The sequence below is a fragment of the Microtus ochrogaster genome, chromosome 5, assembly GCF_000317375.1.
Source record: "Microtus ochrogaster isolate Prairie Vole_2 chromosome 5, MicOch1.0, whole genome shotgun sequence".
NCBI lineage: Eukaryota > Metazoa > Chordata > Mammalia > Rodentia > Cricetidae > Microtus > Microtus ochrogaster.
In genome coordinates this window covers 83,668,969-83,691,908 of record NC_022012.1, presented here as the reverse complement: position 1 = coordinate 83,691,908, position 22,940 = coordinate 83,668,969, and the positions used below count along the sequence as shown (strand labels likewise).

Sequence of the window (22,940 nt, the reverse complement as noted above, 5' to 3'; positions counted from 1 at the left end):
GCTCTCCACCTTACTATTTTTTAACAAGATCTCTCACTAAACCATTCCAACAAGACTGAGCAGATGACCAACCAGTCCCCAGGATCCACCTATCTCCCTCTCCAACTAGTGATGGGGTTACAAGCATGGGAGTACTGGGGGTCCAGACTGAGGTCCTCATGCTTGCACAGCAAGCACTTTCTCCCCTGAGTCATGTCCCCAGTCCCAAGAAGAGCTTCTAAGATGGCTTTCCACATTATACTCTGTGCTGTGTCTTTCTGATCCCTCTTACCTGTTAGGAAAATATGTAACCATGTCCATCTCTATAGCCTCTGAAACATCTCACATGACAGAGAGGGAAAGCATGAGTACAGCTTATTGTTCATACTGCGTATCACAGTCTGAGCAGGAGAATGAAGTGTCCTATGGCTGGTGTTCAGAAAAAGTGAGACTTCTCTGTAAATGCAGAAGTTGTTCCTTGTTCCCTTTACTCAAAGTAAACACAATTTCCACTGGTATATAAGAAAAAACTGCAATGACAAGCACTGAGAGCTACTCAGCTCTGTATTATAAGCAGTAGTAACAAGAAGCAAAAAAAACATATTATTTTTTCTGTGAAAAGAAGAAAATTATAACTAAAAGGGAGATGAGGCCAACAAGATGGCTCAGTGAGTAAAGGCACTTACTGACAGGCCTGGTGACCTGAATTCAAGTCCAAGACCCACATGCACAGGCAAGACCAAATCCACAAGTTTTCCTCTGACTCCACACATATTAGGGCACAATTATGCCCCCACACACAAATTAGTTAATTAGTATAAAATAAGTAATATTTAAGAGGAAGAATGGTCTGGGTTTTACAAATACCCAAGTGTAGGATTCTACATAAGATTAAAAGCACATTGCCTCCCCAGTTCTGTCAACTGCAGTGGCAGGGACCCACCAAGACGATTGTCAGAATTAACAGAAGGGATCACAACCTGGGTTGATGCAAAAGCAAGCACTTAGAAATTCCACTTAATCTTGAACTTCTCAGTATTTATTTATCTGAATTAACCTTTCTTAGAATGTTTAAGGAGCTCCAGTAGCAACTTGAGAAAAGGGGAAAACTATATCTGTACTGTGTTGGGTTTGTTGGGCTTTGGTGTCCTCCCAACCATGTGAGCTAGCACAGAATTTCCCATTTATTTGTTTCCTCAGATCTAAAATGTCATCTTTTATTCTGTGGGGATGAAGAGAATGGGAATATTCTAACTCTACACATGTTGCTTTGGCATGAAGATTAATTTATGATGAGGCATTTGTGATTCAAAGAGGCAGAGTAAAGCCTTCCTGGAGCTGGAGCCTCCCTCTCCCTGCACACAGAATCTCCTGTGGGGACCATTACCATAATCCCAACTGAGGAAGCTTTGGGTCACAGAAGAGCAGCCATCAGCACTGAGGTGGCTGCACACAAACCTGCTCCCTAAAACAGCCCTTGCGTTGCATGTGTTTCCCCCACAGGTTACAGTTCCTACCCCTAAGCCCCTTTCCCTTGTCTTTTCATTCTTGTTAAAAAAAAAAAAAAAGGCATAAACTTTCAGACTTGTCTCCTTCATTATAATCCTCTAGGAAATCGCCATAAAAATAGCAACAAATCAAGTTTATGCTTTTTCTCAGCTTAATTCACTGAGGCTCCAGCCACTGAACTAAAAGAAGTTAGCATTTTCCTCTACTACAGAGAACAGTGAGACAGGGAAGAAAAGACACTTAGGAGCACTGAGTAAGAATGGAGGAGCGGCTGTGGTTTCTATGCTGTTAGAAACTAGGACAATCACCACACAAGGAAACTGGGAATATCATTCAAAACTTCCTCAGGCCACAGCCAGAACTGTAGGAATGTATGCCAGGCCCAACTACTCCCCACCCTAGCATACACCTGAGAAGACGTCTCAGAAATGTGCTTCCATTTTCAAGTTCAGTAACGTCTAAAGTGTCTATCCTCCACCCTGGAAATGGAGCTCAGTAGAGGAGTGCTTTCCTAGCATGTACCAAAGGTAAATGCCTACTTATAATGCAAATTTTCAAGTCTCCCTCTGAATATTTGAGTCATTTGTGGCTCTAACTTCCCCACCTTTTCCTATTGTGCTCTGCTGCCAACTATTTTGTTTAGTATCCTGATGTGGGAGGTCCTTCTGCCTCTGTGTTGCTTTTATTGGTTAATGAATAAAGCTGTTTCGGCCTATAGCAGGGCAGAATAAAGCCAGACTAAAAGATATAGAGTAGGCGGAGTCAAAGAAATGCCATGTAGCTACTGAAGGAAACAGATGCCCTGGAACCTTACTGGTAAACCATGAGCCTCGTAGTGATACAAAGATTAATAGAAATGGGTTAATTCAAGATATAAGAGCTAGCTAGGAATACACTGGAGTCATTGGCCAAACAGTGTTGCAATTAATATAGTTTCTGTGTGAGTATTTCGGGTGCAGGCAGCTGAGAAACAAACAAGCTGCCTCCATCTACAGTATTCCCTTAATTCTTGCAGCCCTAGGCATCATCTCATTTTACAGTTAAGGAATCTGAGTTGTAGCAGGACTCTTTCATGCACATCAGAGCATATAACAGAAAGGCTAATGTCTGGTGTTTTTCCCAGTTCATGGAGGAGCTTTTCTCAACTACTCAGACCACTCATTTAACACACACTTCATAGTCACATAGCTACAGACTACTGTTTAACTTAAAGCCTCATATTTTACTTCCTGGATATACTTCTCTTCAATTTAGTATGAATTACTCAGGGTCTAACACTCCTTTTGTGTGTCTTGAAACACCAATGATGAGGTTGTCAACACTTGGTCCATTTCAACTGAAAAAAAATGAGATTAATGCTTACCAGACTGAGCATAGTGGTGTAAATCTTTAATTCTAGCACCAAGAGGTATAGGCAAAAAAATCTGTTTGAAATCAAGTATAACCTGGTCTATATAGTAAGTTCCAGGCCAGCCAGAGCTGCATAGTGAGACCCTGTCTAAAACATGAAATGTACACATACACCACCACCACGATTTATTGATCTGAAGTGGAGTTTGTTAAAATGAAGCACAAGCATCTTCGTCTAACTACATCAGGTCTAAGGAGCTCCTCCAGCCTCTCACTGAGCACCATCTACCAGGGAGTCAGATTCCACTGTCCCAGGCAGAGTCTCAACACTCACCATCCCTGTACCTACTCCTCTGGAGTAAGGCTCTCTCAGTAAGGACCTCTGTCTGAAGAGCAAGTGCATTCAAAGAGATGCATTCCTAGAACATCCACTTTGACAAGAAGGAAGAAAAACAAGCAACGTAAGAGGAGGGAAGCAGCCACGGCTACCATACCTTCACATAGGTTGAGTCCCATTGGAGACACTCCTTGGCAGCAAGAAAAGCCTCGTTCCATTTCCCAAGGCTGTAAAATGCATTGGATTTATTGCACAACAGCACAGCCAATTCACGAGAGGGAGCCCTGTGAGCAAGAACAAACCAGAAATCAACAAAGCCATCATTCTGCAAATTCAGGGCATAGTCCTCAAAGACCACCACTCTGAAGCTGGCTGCTGCCAGCTGGCAGAGTTTAGTTGGAAATACCTGTTAGGCATATGAGATCTGTCTTTTGTAGCCCCCTAAAAAGACTGGAGCATTTACAATGTAGAAACCTGTTTCCCTGCTCCCAAATATCTGCTCATACTTTTAATGATAAATGTTTTCAACATCTTAACCCCATCAACCACACTGATCACTACAAATGTCTTTATTTGCAGAGAACATTGGTGAAAATGTATAAATGATGATGCCAAACAGATGGGGATGAGAAAGCATTCCTACCAAGACCTTAAAGAGTGCAGGTGAGGCATGACCCATTCCACATGCACACCATATGATAGGAAGAACCTCTCAGAACACAGGCTGTACAGGCAGGGGATTCCAGGGTACTTGCACCCATTGTGGAAGACAAGGGTTCTAGGTGAATGAGGTACTAGCTCCTAACTACTGTTTGTAAGGAGGGATATAGTTGGAAGAGAGCCAAAGAGGTGGCCTCTGAAGCATGGCAGGACACGTGCCACCATGTCTGCACCCAGAGCATACAGGGCAGCAAGAGTAATGCTGGAAGCAGGATGGAAGAAGAAAGAAGGTTCCAAATGCACCACAGTGTCAGGGGAGCCCAAGTGTCACTGGGCTAGGCACAGTGTTAGGCACACAGGGAGAGAACACAAGACCTGCTATTTTCACACATGTAAAATGAAAAGGAAGTCCAAGTCACTATGCAAAGAATTATCTACGTATTGTGGATAAAAAACAAAAACTGTAAAAATTATCTGTTACTATCCCTATTCTCAACCTTCTGTATCTGCCTTCATTAACTTCCCTGTAGGGATAAGCCCAGCCCATTAGGGGGCGTGTTATCCTCTGGCTAATGTTTACATATAAATCTAGCAAGCGTGAGCCCTCCTCCCCTTTTGTTTTCCTGTTCTCCGCAGGAACCTGTGGTTCTGTAAGTCTATTTCCCCATTAAAGCTGTATATATTATTACAATCTGTCTACCTTGGATGGTGATAAAGATTTAAACAGTCCCAGAGAATTAACAGCTGAAGCAGAAAAGGAACTGACAATGATTGAGGAAAAATTACAACAGGCACATGTGGACAGGGTGAATCCAGAGCTCGACTGTATTCTCGTCATACTACCATCAAAAATTTCTCCTACAGGAATAATGCAGAGAGATGATATTATCTTGGAATGGATCTTTTTACCACATAAACCAAGTAAGAAATTGAAAACTTATGTGGAAAAAGTCTCTGAGTTGATTATAAAAGGCAAGTTGAGACTTCGTCAACTAGCAGGCATAGACCCAGCAGAAATTATAGTGCCTTTCACTGCTGATGAACTAAAGAAATTATAGGAAGATAATGAACCATGGCAAAGAGCTTGTGCTAACTTTTTGGGAGACATTAATAACAACTATCCAAAAAGCAAGAGGCTTAACTTCATAAAGAGAACTTCTTGGATCCTTCCTCGAATCGTCCGTGATGTTCCAATAACTGGAGCCCGGACATTCTATTCTGATGCCAATAAATCAGGAAAGGCAGGTTACAAATCTTCCCAACTATCCTTCCAAGTGGAGGGACGTAAGCCCTGAGACACACAGCAGTGGGGTCAGCAGCGGATACTAAGCAAAGAGGTAAGGGAATAAAGGGCAAACGTAGGACATCTCTCACAAAACAGAAAAGGCTCTGGATGAGGGAGAACCCCACTACACAAGTAACTACCTGTAGGAGGGACACAGTGCTTCCCCTTAGAGCTTGCCTCTGCCCCCTCCGCCACCCAGCAAAGCAGCAGCCCTGCTAACCCCAGACTCCAGAATCATAGCAGAACAAATCTATAGTCTTAAGGCACTAAGTGTGTAGCAGTTTGTCTCTTCAGCAACAGGAAACTAATAGAGCAATAATGCTGAGGCACTATGTGCTTTTTCATGCACACAGGGAACTTTCCAGAAATGGCATCATAACAAACTAGATACAGAAGCAGATAAGATTTGCAAAAGCGGGCTGGAGAGAGATGGCTCAGCAGTTAAGAGCATTGCTTGCTCTTCCAAAGGTCCTGAGTTCAATTCCCAGCAACCACATGTAATGAGTTCTAACAACCATCTGTAATGAGGTCTGGTGCCCTCTTCTGGCTTGCAGGCATACATGCAAAACAGAATATTGTATACATAATAAATTAATAAATAAATATTTTTTTAAAAAAAGATTTCCAAAAGCAAATTTCTTGTGATATTGTTTATTTTGAGAAATGTATTCATAAAAATATCTTCATGTATCTATTATTGTTATTTTACTATTGTTATTTTAATTTTATTCCTATGTGAAATGAACTTTTGTAATTAATATTTTAGACTAGCTTATCAAATATAGGTTCCATCATACTATTTCTTTATGGGTCACTATTCTTTGTCCTCATTTGTTCTCCTTCTTTCCACTGCCCCCCCCTGGATCCGTACCCTACCCTGGCTAGGTTCCCTTCCTCCACCTAGATAGTCCCCCAATATTTTAATACATTAATAATTCTTTTTCTCAGTTTTGAGTATAATTCAGACTATATTGATAGTAATAACCTATAGAAATAAAACTCGCTGGCATTCTCAGTCATTTCTAAGCCTGTCACATGACACTACTATGTTTAAAAACAGGTTTCTAAAGTGAGGAAGGTCCAGTGAGCCGTAGAGCATGTAATATGGGCCTGTGGCCATGGGTAAATAGCAAAGAAAATCAACCAGATGAAAGCAATGACAATGAAAAAGCTGGGGGGTCCAGGCACCCAGAAACTATAGTCCCTTAACCAGATGGGAGGGGAAGTTCTGTCATGTTCTCTAGCAGACCCCATTTTCCCTGTCCCAATAGCATTCCTGTCCTTCTGTACTAACAATGTATAGAGGACAAAGAGGAAGCAGGATATGAGAAAGGAAACAGAAACTAGGCCATGAGAAGTGTGGAGAAAACATAGATAACAAAGCCCTTGTTTAGGCCAAAGGAAACAAAGGCTAGAAAAGCTGAACACTCACCCGCACTGTATAACGCAAAAGAATCTGGATGACTTCAGCACACTTTTAGATAGCCAAAGAGAAGTTCACACTCTTAAGAACCTGTATGCCAGATTCTTTCAACAGAGGAACACAAGCAAATAGGTTCATCCTGTAGAAAGTGGGAAGCTGGCTGCCCTGCTTGCTACCAGACCCGTGTAGGGTACAGTCACTTTCAAGCCTGTTTTACGGAGTCCGTGGAAGCAGGTCATTCTAGGCCCACCCACCTTGAGAGAGCACACCCTGAGAAGACCTTTCCTTTCTCAGCTTCCTTGTGGCAAGAACATTCCATATGCTCAGTGGCCTGCTAGGAGTTGCTCCCAAGCGCGACAGTATATACCCAGCATGTGCCAAGCACTAAGACAGTCACATTCACTTGTTACTACAGCCCAGGAGGAGGTACTGTACCCACTGTTTACATGTGAAAATAGGCTAATGGAGATTCAAGTCACTTACCTAGAGATTTTTTTACCCCAGATCTGATCAGTTCCAAGTTTCTGACCTAGATCCCATGCATGTAGGACAAGTACAATTCAGCTGATAGTCCTTCTTTCCCTTATAACTTTATAAAATTACAAACCAACACAGACATGCGCTGCAGTTCCAAAGACCTCGTGTGAAAGTGGTTAGGAAACGGGCCCCTTCTTAAAACGCTACAAAGCGAGCCTTGGAACATTTGACCCAGAAGTGTTTACATCCTCCAAAAAGTCCTTCTTTTCTGTCATAGTCTCTTCTGCTCACTGTTACAGTTCAGTGACCTAGCATACAAGGCCACTTGTTTTAGCTGTGGTAGAAACATTTTAACGCCAGACATGAAAAGGGTACAATGACCACCTTGGGGACTCTAAAATTGTTGAGCAAAGGCAGGAGCGGAGAGGCCTGAGAAAGCCTTAATAAGCAACTACCAAGAACATGCAGAGAAAAGTGCATTTCAGAAGAGACACCCTTCCGGTGTGGCAGCACTGAAGGCAAAGTGGTGGGGAGAGTATTAAATAATGACAATTCAGGCATCCATGTATGCCATGTACCTATGAGGTCCTAAAGTTTGTGGAGCGTCTTCTTGCTGATCAAGTAAGTCAATTCTTGGGTATGTAATAATTCTCACTACTTTTATCATTTCAAATCTTGTTGTCAAGGAGTTAGAGGAAGGAACTGAACTGAAAAAGCATGATGGTGATTAGTTTAGACGTACATGAGCTGGCTGGGAAGGAGATGTCTGAACCCCACTGCATTCCTTAGGTAGAACTTTATGAAAATGAGGCCCATGATTCCTATACCAGTCAGAACACAACACTCCACCCACACTTCTCATCTGTGACTTGCATTTATTCAGGTCTGACTAAGGAGGACAGGAGAAAATGTCAAGGACTGACTTACAAGGGAACAAAGCGCTATGTTTCTCTACCGAATACTGTCAGCCATTTGCCAAACAAATATTTATCAAACTGGCCATTAACAGAGAACTAGAACATGAAAATCCCCACCACTTCAAAGGGTCAATACCTGTCTTTTAAAAATATCTTTCTATTGCTAGAAAAGTCCAGCAAGCAGCTATGCTGGTTTGTTTTAATGCCAGCCTTCTGATGCTAAAGCAGGAGAGTGAGTTTTAGGTCACTCGTTATTACACATATGAGACAGAAGTGATTTCAAATTTGGGGGAACTGTTTACAGGGAAATAGCCTTATGGATGTCTACCACAGTGAAAACTGGAAATAACCCTGTTTCATCGCTCCTAAAAGATCTAAGGCAATTATAGTTTACCCATGCACTAGAATGCCATACACCGGCTATTTTAAAAATCATGTAACAGACATTTAATGACAGAGTTAGTAAAAGAAAAATATGAGCTACACAAAGTCATATATCCAAAATTAAATTTTCAGTAAATAATACATTGAAAATATGACAAAATGGCATCAACCATACCACTGAGACTAAGTAGGGTTAGGGTTTTCGTCATATTTTTTCTTGAATTTTCAGCACTTTACAATATATGACCTTGATAATCAGTGGCATTCAACTAAACTCTTACACTCTCGTTTTGATACTCATAAATAGTATCAAAACGAGAGTGTAAGAGTTTAGTTGAACGCCACTGCAAATGTTTCTCTGATATTCACATGTACAATGACATTTGTAGCTTTGGGATATTTTCACTGAAACCTACAGAGAACACTAGGTAGATGCTGCATGGGCAGATGCTGGGGACAGACTGCCCCACACTCTACACTGCCTCTATGCACCATGTCAAAAGAAGAGAGGGTGACTACAGTAGAGACAGCAACCTCAGATAAAAATCTCTCCAAAGACGAGTAGGTGACTTCCAAGGCCAGGATGAGAGGACTCTTTGGCTCTTGATTAAAAAAAACAATAATAATAAAATGATAGATAATACAAATATTTTGTGGGGCTGGAGAGTCAACACCAACATGGCAGCTCATGACTGTCTATAGTTCCAGTCTTGAGTGATCTCACACCTTCTTCTGGCCTACTCTGGCACGGCAGACATATAGTATGTGCAGACAGACATAAAAGCAAAGCAAAACACCCATATACATAAAAATAAATAAATCTTTTTAAAACAATTTTTAAACATTTTATCAACTAGTTTTTTGCACAAAAGAAATATTTTGGGTATGAGTACTCTGAATCTGATTTGATCTTCCTCCTCTGTGAGACAGTCTTTGAATTCCATTATCTTTGTGTGTCATTTGTCACAGAATGAGTCCAGTCCATAGGGAAGAACACAGGAGTAGGGCTAGACTAGGCTGCTGCAGCTATCCATGCAGACTGGGTGTCCTTTGGTTCCCATCATGCCAGTGTCTATTTAGAAAAAACTTTATTGTGGATCCCTGAAACAACAACAGCTGAAACTGGATGAGGTCACCTTCTCACCTTCACTTACGCAATACAAGTTTGGCTTTAAAACTTACCAAAAACTACATATACATAGTCAGTGTCTGTCTCTCTCTCTCATACAAGAGTCAGAGGTGTTAGCCTATGTCTTCTCAACAAGTCTTAGAGCTGGGAATTCAGGATCCCAAAGACATTAAGCAGAATTCTGCTCTCAGAGGAGCTTGTCTTAACTAAGAGATTCCATTCCAGTAGGCATGTCTATTGCCCTGACTTTCGTTAGCCTTGTTAGTGCTGGGAAAGTCTCAGATCAGAATCCAGAATCACTTGTCACATGTCACGTGTGGTCAGAGACATTTGCACATAACCTTTAACCACTTACTGTCCTAGTCTGTGTCTGAGAGTAAATTTTGGATGGCAGTTGACACAGCTTCTACAGCTTCAAGAACACCTCTGGCTTCTCTGATCCAGCTATCATACTAACTTCAACTCCTGCTGGCAGCCTGTTTATAACAATTAACCTGTTTAGCTTTGGTTTCGAGTCCCAAATACCCCGACTTACAATTCTCTTTGCATTTAATTATGCCTGTTCCAATGCAAAAATGTTACATGCTAATGAAAAGTTCTCAGTGGACTGTGGCCAGCATGGCCAAATGTTCTAAGCCCTACTGTCCACTGCCATATGAACTTAAGGATAAAGGGAGAAGCAGAGATGGTGAAAGATAGGAAAGCCCTTCAGCTATTCTCAGTCAAATCTTACATCTTTCAGCCGTACTTTTAAAACCCATCCTACATTCCTTTCTTAGTCAGTTCTTCTTAGTCCAGAAGAAAAAAGACTGAAATTGTTCTGAACTGTCCACAGGACCTCTCAGTTCAGACACCCTTGTAACACTTTCCTCTCCTGCTGACAGCTTCTGATTTGCTCTTCTATTGTTTTGTTTTATTTTTGGTTGTGATTTGGTTTGGTTTTTCCAAGAAATGGTTCTTCTGTGTAGCCCTGGTTGTTCTGGAACTAACTCTGTAGACCAGGCTGGCCTTGAACTCACAGAAATCTGCCTGCCTCTGCCTCAAGAGTGCTGGAATTAAAGGTGTGCATCACCACTGCCCGGCTGACTTGCTGTTCGCAGCTCTTTTTGACTTGTTACCTCTAGAGAGAAACATGGGTTACCTAGCCTTTGCATACAGGCCATTTGAAGGGCTAGAGCCCCCAGAATATAGATGAATGAAAATCTGAGTCACAAGCACGTTTTCACTAGCAGAGGATGCACTTGCTCCAGGTGTAGAAACCCAGCTTCCTGTTTGTTTTGGCTTTGTGTGTGGCTTGGAGTTTGAGTCATCTGCTTGGTTATGCCTTTGGTTAATATTTATAGCACTACATTAACTTTTGTTCACCTTTTTCTCCAGAGCTGAAATGGAGCTTAAATATCCAAAAAAGAAGAAAACAAATTATTTAACACATTTCAAAGACAAGCCACTGATATCCAAATCTAGCAAAGAGAAAAACATTTTAATTTTCATCTTATCTGTAAGTCATTCCACACGATGAAAAATCCAATACAACTGACTGGAAACTCAGACTTCACTGTCACTCATGCTGTAACACGAGATGTAAAGAGAATTAAAAGTAGCTGAATTTGTCTCACAATCTGTCCTGAATAGACCTCTAAAAACTCCATAAAGTCTGTCTCTTGATCTCAGACTAGAAGAGGCCTAGAGAGAATGATGATATTCTACAGTTGCACAAGTTCCTTTCTTTGGTTGTAAGACTACTGAAACAATGGTCACCAAGAAATTAGAATTTCCCCAAGAGTCTCTCCCTGGGAGGAGAAGGCTGGCATCTGGTGCTAGCCAGAGAGGGAACTTGTCTCTCTATGAAAAAAATTACACACACTTCTGACAATATCACACCTCTTGACAGAAAGAGACCAGAGCCAAAAGAATGATCAATCAATGAAGGGTCTGCTGATACCTTGGCTATAACTGCAGAGCTAAGCATATCTTAGTCCTCTACATAAACCACCAACAAGTCAGGACCCCAACACGGGCAGAGGCAAGAATGCCTGTGGAAACTTTTAAAATAAAAAATAGAAATAGATTAATATATAAAGGGTACTAAAAATGACACTGTCTGCCCTAAAAGAAAAAAAGCAGAACATTTAACTAGTGTTTTTCCTGGATATTTAATCTATATGAATATTTTACCAAAACCTTCTTGGTAAAAGCATACTTTTGCTCTCTGATCTTAAGATATAAAATGTCCAGTCCCACCTAAGGACCTTTCAAAATGAAAACCTTGATGATTCTCAGGAGAGAAACAGGGCTAAAAATATTTGTGGTCCACCTCATATAAAACCTGACAAGGGTTGTTTATTTGTTGGGTTTTGTTTTTTGACTTTATTTTTATGTGGATGAGTGCTTTGCCTTTGTGTATGTCCATGCACTGTGTGTACACAGGGCCCACAGAGGCCAGAAAAAGGCATCAGATCCCCTGAGACTGGAGTTATAGACAGTTGTGAGCTGTTATGTGGGCGCTGGGAATTGAGCTCAGGTTCTCTGGTGGAGAAGCCAATGTTCTTAACCACTGAGCCTCTCTCCACTTCCTGATAATGAGATTTTTTTTTAAGTTTTTTTTTTTAAATCTCTATGGTCAATTCAATTTAACTGAAAGTTGACACTCAGTAAGGTCATCTTACCATAGGGAAGCCCGCATACTTGTGTTTAACATAACTGTTCACAATAGCCACATTATAGAATCTGCCGAAGTGACAATCGATAGATGAATGGATAAAGAAAATGTGCTACAAAGGCTACAGCAATGTCTCAATGGTTAAGAGCACTGGTTGCTCTTCCAGACAACTTGGGTTTAAACACACATAGTGTAAACACATGCAGACAAAAAACATCCATACATATAAAATAAAAAAAAATCTATTTTGCCGGGCGGTGGTGGCGCACGCCTTTAATCCCAGCACTTGGGAGGCAGAGGCAGGAGGATCTTTGTGAGTTCGAGGCCAGCCTGGTCTACAAGAGCTAGTTCCAGGACAGGCACCAAAAACTACAGAGAAACCCTGTCTCGAAAATAAAAAAAAATCTATTTTAAAGTAAACAAATTTTATCTACTGATAAACAAATCAACAACTGTGTGAGATATGTACAAAAAAGAAGAAATTATAACATAGTCTATACCACAGATGAACCTTGAAGACAATATGTTGATAAAATAAACCAGACACAAAGAAACATACAATGCATGATTTCATTTCTCTAGGGTACCACTGTAGTCAAATTCATAGACACAGAAAGCAAAATGAAGTTGCTTGGAGTGGGGGAAAGGAGAAAGGGAGACTTGTTAGGGACGTGGAGGTTCCGTTTTGCAATTAGAAACATTCTAGATCAGCTGAACAAGATGAATATGATTGAGATCCTGTCTCAAAATTGAAAGGTAAGATGATAAATTTGCAGTGCGTGTGTGCACACGTGTGTGTGTGTGTGTGTGTGTGTGTGTGTGTGTGTGTGTGTGTGACAGTGCTAGTGATCAAACCCGGGCACTGAACAGGTTAAGCATTCTACCACTGAGCTTGCAGCTCCAGCCCTTTGTATTCTGGGACAAGGTCTTACTTTGTAACTTAGATCCTTCAGCTGTGGATCCCCCTAAACTCCATCTTCTGAATGCTGGGGTTATAGAACGTGCTGCCATACCCCATCTGCTTTGCATTTAGTTTTTGTTTCTTTTTTTAATAAAAATAAATAAATAAAACTGAGGTTCAGAGGAAATACAGGTAATGACATTTCATTTGTATTTTGATAAATAAAGCTTGCCTGAAGATCAGAGAGTAAAACAGCCCCACTGGTCAGCCTTACAGACCAGGCAGTGGTAACATACACCTTTAATCCCAGTAGCCACACTAGTTGCCATAGAAACCAGGTGGTACATGCCTTTAATCCCATACCTAGAGAGGATTATAAAACGGGAGGATCTCAGACACAGTCTCATTCTGAGATTCCTAGAAGCAGGATCGCCATTTTGGACTGAAACAGAGGTAAGAGCCAGTGGCTGGCTGCTTTACTTTTCGGATCTTCAGGTTGAACCCCAATTTCTCTCTCTGAGTTTTTATTAATTGTGCTTCAAATACAAGTACGGTGTAAAAGAGTATTTTCTTGACTTGTATTTCTACTTTAAAAGTATTTATTTCCTCATGTACACTATGCTATGCCAAGAAACCCAGAAGCTGATAGGATTCACCAAGCCTCCCCCAGCTCTGGTAGTGCTGAATGGCATGCACCCCAGGAAAGAAAGGGCAGGAAGACACTAATTGTTTTGGAGTCGTGCTGGGGTCCTTCCCAACTGACAAGACAGCAGCTAAAACCTATCCTGGGGCAGGCATTACATGTTACAGCTTACAGTACCCAACATTTACCTCCTGTGATCATGAAAATGAGCACATTAATAAGTGTATATTGTCATCAGATAATACATATTAACAATTATGAGGTAATTATGAGGTTTTTATAAATACTTTGTACATGTCTTTCAATAGAGAAGTCCACATTCTAGAAAATAGAATCACTGGGCCGTGGGGAAGAATGCACTGTTTAGTGTCAGTAAATTCTTCCTGTTTTCCAAATTGGCTCAACCTAGGCTCTCAATAGGAGAATATTAGAAACATAAATCACCAATACTTTTTTGATGCTAGGTATTATCGGTCTTTTTAATTTAACCCAGGTGGTATCCTGTGGTTTTAAACAGCCTTTCTCTGGTGACTAATCCTGTGAGTCTCCTCCTGAGTTACTGATTATATGGGTCTCACCTTTTGAAGTTCCTAACTGACTCAATCATCAGGCCACACTGGATTCTTGTTTTTTTATTGTTGTTGTTAAGAGTTTTGAATAGGAACACGTCTTTGGTTGTGTTGTTTTCAATAAATAATTACTAGATAACAGTATATCAGACCTGTGTTAGTTAGTTTTGTTAGCAAATAGTATCACTGCTGACAGCTGTGAGAAGAGTGGGGCCTGGACAGGAACTTGACACCTGTCATTCATACAAGCACTAAGCAGCTCAGGGAATAAATTTTCTAAAGACACCTATTACTAGTAAGTGGTTTAGGGGATCTCATTAGATCCTATTTTGTTAGAAAGAATGGTTTCGGGATGGTTTTGTAATTAAAAACTAAAAGTAGATCAAACTTTTATAGCAGAAATGTGATGGCTGAAGCTTAATAACAATGGTGTTTGGAACTCAGTAAGCTGACCTCTCCATTTGGCTGAAATGAGCCATTCTGTGCTCTTTAAGTTAGCTACTCTTGCTTAACTAAGCCCAATTTTGCTTCTATTATCTACTTCCACTGCCAAGTCCCTTGGAATTAAGAGAAGCTGGCTCCACTCTACTTGCCAAGGGTTTGATGAGCAAATTGTATTTCCCTGCCAGAGAATGGTTCAGTGCTGAGTGTAAATTTTTTTTTGAAGGACTAAGAGATGTTTTTAGAAGGACTCTGAGACAATAGGGGGATTCTTTTTTGCAGGAGGAGGGTAATGTTTGCATGTTCATGTGCACAGGAGTGGGTATACATGCAAGTGTGTGTCAAAGGAAAATCTTGGGTGTTGTTCCTTAGATACTGTCTACCTTGTTTATTTTATTTTTTTTTAAGACACGACCTCTTATTGGCCTGAGTCTTACGAATTTAGTTGGACTAGCTGGCCAGCAAGTTACATGGAGCCATCCATCTCTGCCTCCTTATGGCTGGGGTTACAAGCATGCAGCACTAGGTCTGGACTTTTTACATAGGTTTTGGGGATAGGTCCCATATCTAATGCCTGCACCTGAAGCATTGCTCCTCCTAAGGCAATAGTTCTCAACTTTCCTAATGCTGTGACCCTTTAATACAATTCCTCATGTTGTAATGACGCCAACCACAAAATTTTTGCTACTTCATAACTGTAATTTTGCCACTGTTATATACCACAATATAAATATCTGACATGCAGGATATCTGATATGTGACTCCTGGGTGCTTTGGCCCAGAGGTCACAACCCACAGATTGAGAACTACTGCACTGAGCCAAATCCCCAGTCCTGCAGCAGGATCTTTTTTAAAAACACTTCAATGATGTGGGAGTGATTTCTTATTAATAAAGAAACTGCCTAGGCCCCTTGATAGGCCAACCCTTAGGACTTCAAAGTTTCCAAAGAGGAGCTGCCTGCTCCTTTGAGCAATGAGAAAGTAAGACTATGAGCTAAGTACTGAGATGTGTAGATGTGTGGCCCCATGTCCTTCTGCACTAAGCAGAAAGTCAAACCTCAAAAGAAGAGGACAGAGCCCAGAGAACCACAGGACAGTTGGTGGGAGACACTGGTCTGAGGAGTGGAGGAGTTCTGGACGCGTATTTATGGGTTTGCATCAGTTAGGATGCATCCCCAGAACATATCAGTGTTTGAACCAAAAAGGGTAATTTTCTCATATAACCAGAAGTTAGACAGGAAGAGCACAACTCCTCATCCTTCTGTGACAGCATCTGTCTTTGTGTATGCCATCACACTCGTCTTCTCGAGGATGAAGAAGATCACTGAAACTCCAAGCATTATCCTAAAGGCAGGAAGAGGGGGACAAGAAGAGCTACCTGGCTCTGTCACCACTCAATGCTTGTAAATGAGTAGAACTTTCCCAGAGTCCCCTAGGTAGACCTGAGTCCCACTGGTGGAAATGGGAGCAGAGGTAGGGAGGAGGTCAGTGTCTGGCTCTCTAGTGACAGCTATTCAAACAGAAGATTGACAGGAGCTGTAGGGTTTCCAACAGCAAAGTGTCTCCAAATAAGCCAATGTCCTTACTGCCTAGCTCTTTCTTATAGTTAATAGCACAGTGGCTTTGCTCTGACTACTGCCATTCTATCTAGCTTCCATGCTGTTCTAAGAACAGCTTGTCCAACATGGCACCACTAGCCAAATATAGATACTGACACTTCAAGTTGAATAAAATACAATCAAAGCACCCGTTATTTTTAATATGTATTTTTATATGTGATGAGTGTTTGACTGCATGTTCATATGAACCTGGAGCCCAAGATCAGAAAAAAAAAAGTGTTGGATTCCCTGGAACTGGAATTAAAGGTGGATATGAGCTGTCAGGTGGGTGCTAGGAATCCAACCCAGGTCCTCTGCTAGAGCAACAAGCACTCTTAATGCCTGGGCCATCTCTCCAGCATAAAGTTCCCATTCTCCAATTACCCTAACCACATCTCAAATGATCCATGGCTACAAAGTTAGTGGCTATGGCTTTTTTTTTTTTAAAGAGTGGTTCTAAACTGTTTCCATCATAGCAAAAAGTTCTACTGGGGAATGCAGTTCTAGGCAAAACTGCAGGAGAAACATCAAAATATTGTTTTACTCAGTGAAAAATTTAGTCTCCACTCCCTGTATGACCAATGTATGAACATCCAGGGCTGGATATCTCTGTAGTCTCTGACCTTCCTGTTGCCATCTTGAGCATCATGCTTCTTTCCATTCTGAACATCCCTTAATGTACAACAAGTAATACCTGTGATCACGGGCTAAGTTCTCTTGGAACAACTAGAACCAGAGTTGGAATAAATGTGGGGTCCTAGGTTGTGCTGAGCACACGTAGCCCACAGCTCCTAGATGCCCTCTCTGTACCCAGAGCATAACAGCTAGAAGTCATTCTCTACTCCACAGCTTCTCCAAACTACTAAATTTCTGTTCTACCTAATTCCCTTTAAAAGATGAGCAATAACTGGCAAACCAAACTGCAACTCAATAAAACCACTGTTGACATTGCAAAGCAAACATGAAGAAAATGTTCTGACATGATTTCATGAAATGTTTGTTTGTTTGTTTGTTTGTTTGTGAGTAGAATGGGAAAAGGCCTAACATTTTACTGGTTTGTTCCGGACTTGGCTTGTTGCTGTGCAGAATTTTCAATACAGTCAATTTTTAGATCATAAATGTCCCTGACACTCAGACCAGGACTTGACTCACCTCAGACTGACTCACTCTTGTCCCTTGGCTAAGCAGTACTTCAAAATATGGTTTTCATTAAATTTCAGATTACAAATGGAACAGCTCACCCTGTGAGAAAAGCAAAAGCAGGACTCCTAGGGAGGTTAATTAACTTGACTCTGCTGTATGACTTGGTGTTTACAAGCTGAAATTAACAGAGAACTAAAATAACTTGTATCTGTCAGCATGGGGAAAGAGATTTTGAAAGAAAAACTAGAATAACAATATACTAAATTTAGTAAACATATGCATGTAATTGTTATAGGAACTTTTAAAGAGAATCTTTATTAAATATCTATGAACACCCTTAAGTTTACAAGACTGATTTATAGGAAAAGTAAAATAAATTTTACTCACCTATTACAGTCTAGACTTTTACAAATACCCTGCATTTCTGTCTGTGAAAATTTGTGATTATAAATTGTCAGATAATTTTATTAATGATTATAATTCAACAAAATTTGATTTAAAATTTAATTACGTTTATTTATCTATGGTGGGCTGTGCTTTGGCACATGCATGGAGGTCAGAGGACAACTTGCAAGAGTTGGTTTTCTTCTTTTATCATGTGCTTCCAGGGACAAACTCATCAAGCTTGACAGTGGCCTTACCTGCTGAGTCATCTCCCAAACCCCAACTGATTTTTTTTTTTGGTTTTTCGAGACAGAGTTTCTCTGTGGTTTTGGAGCCTGTCCTGGAACTAGCTCTTGTAGACCAGGCTGTTCTCGAACTTACAGAGATCCGCCTGCCTCTGCCTCCCAAGTGCTGCCCCAACTGATTTTTTAACTTTTACAAAGATGTATAAAAAAAATTAGTGAAATATATCTCAAGTCCATCTAAGAGGTTAAATAAGTCAGAGTAGCTAAGGTACTCTTAATAAAAGAAATGCTAAGTGAAAAATATTCTTTAGCATTTTTAAATGTATTTGTAGAAACTTACCTACATCTTTTGAAGTGGTGCTAATATGTAAAAGAATAAGCATGTGAATGGAACAGCACATAATATCCAGAAATAAATATGTGACATCACATAATTCCCTTTGGGTAAAGGTAGCTTTTAAATAAACTGAGAAGGAGTGAATCATGACTTGGTAGAGCCTGGAAAAGAAATTTCCCCTTCACATTCTGTGGTAGGCCAAATAATGGATGCTCCAAAAATGTCCACCCCCTTGTCACCAGACCAGCACCTGTGACTACACCACACAGCCGAAGAAACTTTACAGATCTATTTTTGTGTACTTAAGACAGGACTATTACCTGCACATGTGGATGAGCCCTATCTAGTCAGAAGATCTGCAAAAGCAGAGAACTCTGCAGCTGCAGCAGTAGAGAGTGCAGTTTGAAGCCTGAAGGGCCCCACCACAGCAGGCCTCGAAGGTGAACGATCACAGGAAGAGATGATTCAGTGGTTAAGGGCACTGTCTGCTCTTGCAGATTCAGTTCCCAGAACCAACATAGTATCGCATAACCATCGGTCTGTAACTCTGGATTCCAGGAAAACCTGGTGACCTGTTCTGGTCTCCATGGCACTAACCACGGCACAGACCAATACTCATACCCAGAATTTTTTAATAGAGTAATGAAATAGCCTCCCAGATGATAAAAAGAACATGGAAGCTTAGGTCTATAGCCACAAGGGAGAAATAGATGCTGCCAACAAAGTGATGGGGTTCAGAAAAAGCTGAGTAAGCTTTCTAGAAGGAGGATGGCTGGCTACACAGGTGTACAAATGTGCTAAAGTTCCTTCCGTCAGTACCCGTGACTGCATCAGTTGTCCCATCTTTTTAGATTGTCTTCAGTGCTCTACAAGACATCTGTTGATATCAAGGTGATACATACATACAGCTTCAATCTGGGACCTACCTCAACGCCCAATAAGGAGCGTTTGTTTAACAAACTAAAGACTAGTCCCCAACAAAAGTCACTTAGAGGAGAACAGGTTTCTTTTAGCTCACAGCTCACACCATATAGTCCACCATGGCAGGGAACTCAGGGCCCCAGGAACTCAGAGAAGCTAGCCACACTGCTCACTTGGCACCCACCACAATAAGGAAACAGACAGTGATGAATGCGTGCTGCTGCTCAGTTCCCTTTCTCCATTAACACAGTCCAGGATCTCACCTGTGGACATGGTGCCGCCCACAGTAGACAGATCTGCACCCTCAACTAAAGTAACAAGATAATCCCCACAGGCATGCCCAGAAGCTCATCTCCCATCTCACAAATTCTGTCCAGTTGACAATTAACATTAGCCACCACACTTGCCTCCCAACAACATACTATACAATATGCTTTACAAAAATATTTTAGATATGTATGTGCTGATATGGAATCATTTTCGAAATAAATTTGAAGAAAGCAGATACAGAATACTGTGTGTAATATGTTCCCTTTTCTGATAAAATAAGCAATATATAAATAATAAGTAGACAACTGTTGGATAAGAATATAAAATATGCATTTGTTTATATAAACATAAATTCTGGCTCAGTCAGTAGAATGAATGCAACACAAGCACGACAAACTAAGTTCAGACTCCCGACATCTCCATAAAAGAGCTGGACACAGCACCATAGTGTCCATAACCCTAGCACTGGGGAGCTGGAGACAGGCCGATCCCTAGAGCTCACTGGTTAGAAAGTCCAGCTGAATAGTGAGCAGCGCTCAAGGAGACAGTGATCAAGGAAGACACGCAATGTCAACTGCAGCCTCTAAAACATGTGCACATGTGCACACACATACATGTGTTCACACATACACATAACACAAAATTAACTAACTCAGAAGTAAAATTACTTAACCTTACTGGAGACAGGGGGAAAAGTAGAGGAAGGAGATTCATCTTCAAAACCTTTTTATGTTTTTACAGATTCTTGAATTACCAGAATTTACAACAGTTTTAGTATAGAAAAAAAATAGGTAGTCTTCCCTCACATTTGAGAAGGGGACTCTAACCACACTAAAAGCCAAAACCCTAAAGAAAGTGACAGACATGAGTCCACAAAAACCACAGCTCCTGTTCATCAAGAGGCCATAAAGTAATTGAGGGCACTGAGGTTAGCAAGGATGTGGCGGTCACTCTCACCTACACTGGTGACCAGATAAAGCATCAGTCCACAGAAACATTCAGTGTTCACACAGGGAGCAGAGCTTTCAGCTGCTGGGAATTTGTTCTTCAAATATGTTTTATTCACTGTATGATTCCCTGTAAAAGCAAAACCATTCAAATGCAAAGTTCAACAGATAAATTTATGTAAAGTGTGGATCTTAAAGTAGAATGATACTAAGATATTTAAAAATAAGAGGTACATCTATATGAAGTGTAAAAACTGTCAAAATATGCCATTAAAGTTGAATAAAGCAAATTGAAGGGCAATTTGTACAGTAACTTATATAAGAAATGAGAGAACGTAAGGGCGAGGGTGTGTGTGTGTGTGTGTGTGTGTGTGTGTGTGTGTGTGTGTGTGTGTACAGGGACATTTAACAAATAATAAAATGGGGCTGGAGAGGCGATCCACTGTTAAGAGTTCACACTGCTCTTCCAGAGGACCCGACCCCATTTCCCATCACCCACATTGGGACGTTCTTAGCCGCCTTCAAGTTCAACTCCAGGAAATCTGACACACTCTTCTGATTTCCCACAGGCACTGCACTAATGTGCACATATTTACACATTCACACACACTATGCATGCATAGTTAAAAATTAAATAAACTAATCAAAGTAGTGGTCTTCATGAAGAAGATCTAGCAATGGGGCAGGTGTTCCTGGACTATGAGAAATCAAGCTTCTATTAAGACCCTCGTTCTTGCTGCTTTAGGAAGTGACTTGCCATCTTGCTAAATAAATCACAGAAAAGGCTTAATAAATGATGGTTAGACTCCAACTGCTACAGCCCACAAAGCATCTGAATGTTCCCCAGACTGGCACTCGTTTCTGGTCACTATTTTTATGAGAGTAACCCAAGGCAGCTGCAGGACAACAGAAAATGTGCTGCATACTTCCTACCTGACAGCCCCGTGCTAAAGCGTTCTCAGCCATTTTTCAGGAAACATGACTGAAGAAAGTCAAGATAGGAGACATACAGTTGTTCCAATTTGACAGATCAAGAAACAGGCTTACACAAGAAGGAAGCCTCCTTGAAGGGCACAAGCTCAAGTATGAAACCAAAATCTGTGCTCAGGATCTCCCGGCAAGACAAGAAATACAAAGAGCGACAGAGACAAGAAAAACATAAACAATGAATTTCAATGTTAAATGCAAATCCTCAAAAAACCAGCCCAAACAGAGAAAATGCACATCCATACCTGTTTCAAGACAAACAGGAAGTCAGGTATGGGCCAGGTTATACAGTATGTTCATCCATACTCCCACAGACACAATGCTGATTCCCAGAGCCCTTATAGTTTACACACAGGCTGGATAGTATAAACTGTCAATGTCTGGACGACGACTCCTAACAAACATCTGGTGCTATATCCTAGAATCTCCCTCTCTCCCTCCGGATGCTTCTCATCCTGCCTGCCTAAACTCCTCTTCCCCATCTAGACACAGCTGAAAACTGACTTCCAGTGTTTCTTCTCGGAAGGGCTGAGAGCTGCAATCTGAGAGCTTGCTCACATCTCCACCCATCTATTCTAATAGGTCTGCCCAACAGGATGTATGTTCTATCACTATTAGCAAAGCTTATCAATTTATACCCTTATTCACTCAAACCAGAGCCATCAAGTATCTCTGAGGATCAGAACTAACTCAAATAAAAAAATCAAACGTAAGTTTAGAACAAGTAAAAAAGAAATATGTCACACTTATTACTGGTCAGTGTGCTAAGGCTTACATGGGCTCTGGCTACTAGCAATGTGTGTGCCCCCAAGGCAGGGTGGGCCCTGAGGGTCAGAGAAGGAGCTGTTTCAGGGTTGACCAAAGTTATAAGTTCACGTCACAGTAAATTATAATATTACGTCTGCACATTCTGTGGGCAAGAAACTACAAGTAATCCAGCACACACACACACACACACACACACACACACACAAGCAAACACACTGCTAATAGTTTGTTTTGAATTAACTTTCAATCTAGATGTCAATCATAAAAATCCTCCCCTAATATACAGAGAGAATAATGAGGGAACACAGAACCACAGAAACATAGCCAAAAGCCTGATCAGAGGAGTAAGACTAAACTTTGGCATGACTGGAAGTCTTCGTTTCCCTTCTCACAATAATCTGCAGGGTAAAGATGAGGTTGAAGACAAATCTTCACAGACTGCAGCTTTCTAAACAAAGTGCAGTGTAAAGATCATTTCCTGTGGGCAGTGAAATGGCTCAGTGGGTAGACACTTGCCACCAAGCCTAACACCTGAGTTTGATCCCTTGGACCCACCCAAATAGTGGAGACAGAAAACCAACTTCAGCGAGTTATCATCTGACCTTCATTCACATGTTATGTCACGTGTGTGTGTGTGTGTGTGTGTGTGTGTGTGTGTGTGTGTGTGTGTGTGTGTG

General features: G+C 41.1%; 1 protein-coding gene across 1 annotated transcript in view; it reads right to left on the bottom strand.

The window, feature by feature from the left end:
* Nucleotides 1-22,940, bottom strand: part of Trank1 (tetratricopeptide repeat and ankyrin repeat containing 1) — an 83,323-nt gene that overhangs the window by 51,501 nt on the left and 8,882 nt on the right. Inside the window, exons 2-3 of the mRNA XM_005348204.2 lie at nt 3,333-3,459; nt 923-959 (exon numbers count right to left, since the gene is read on the bottom strand). Of these exons, the coding sequence (XP_005348261.1) occupies nt 923-959; nt 3,333-3,459 (164 nt within the window). The remainder of the gene's footprint in view (nt 1-922; nt 960-3,332; nt 3,460-22,940) is intronic.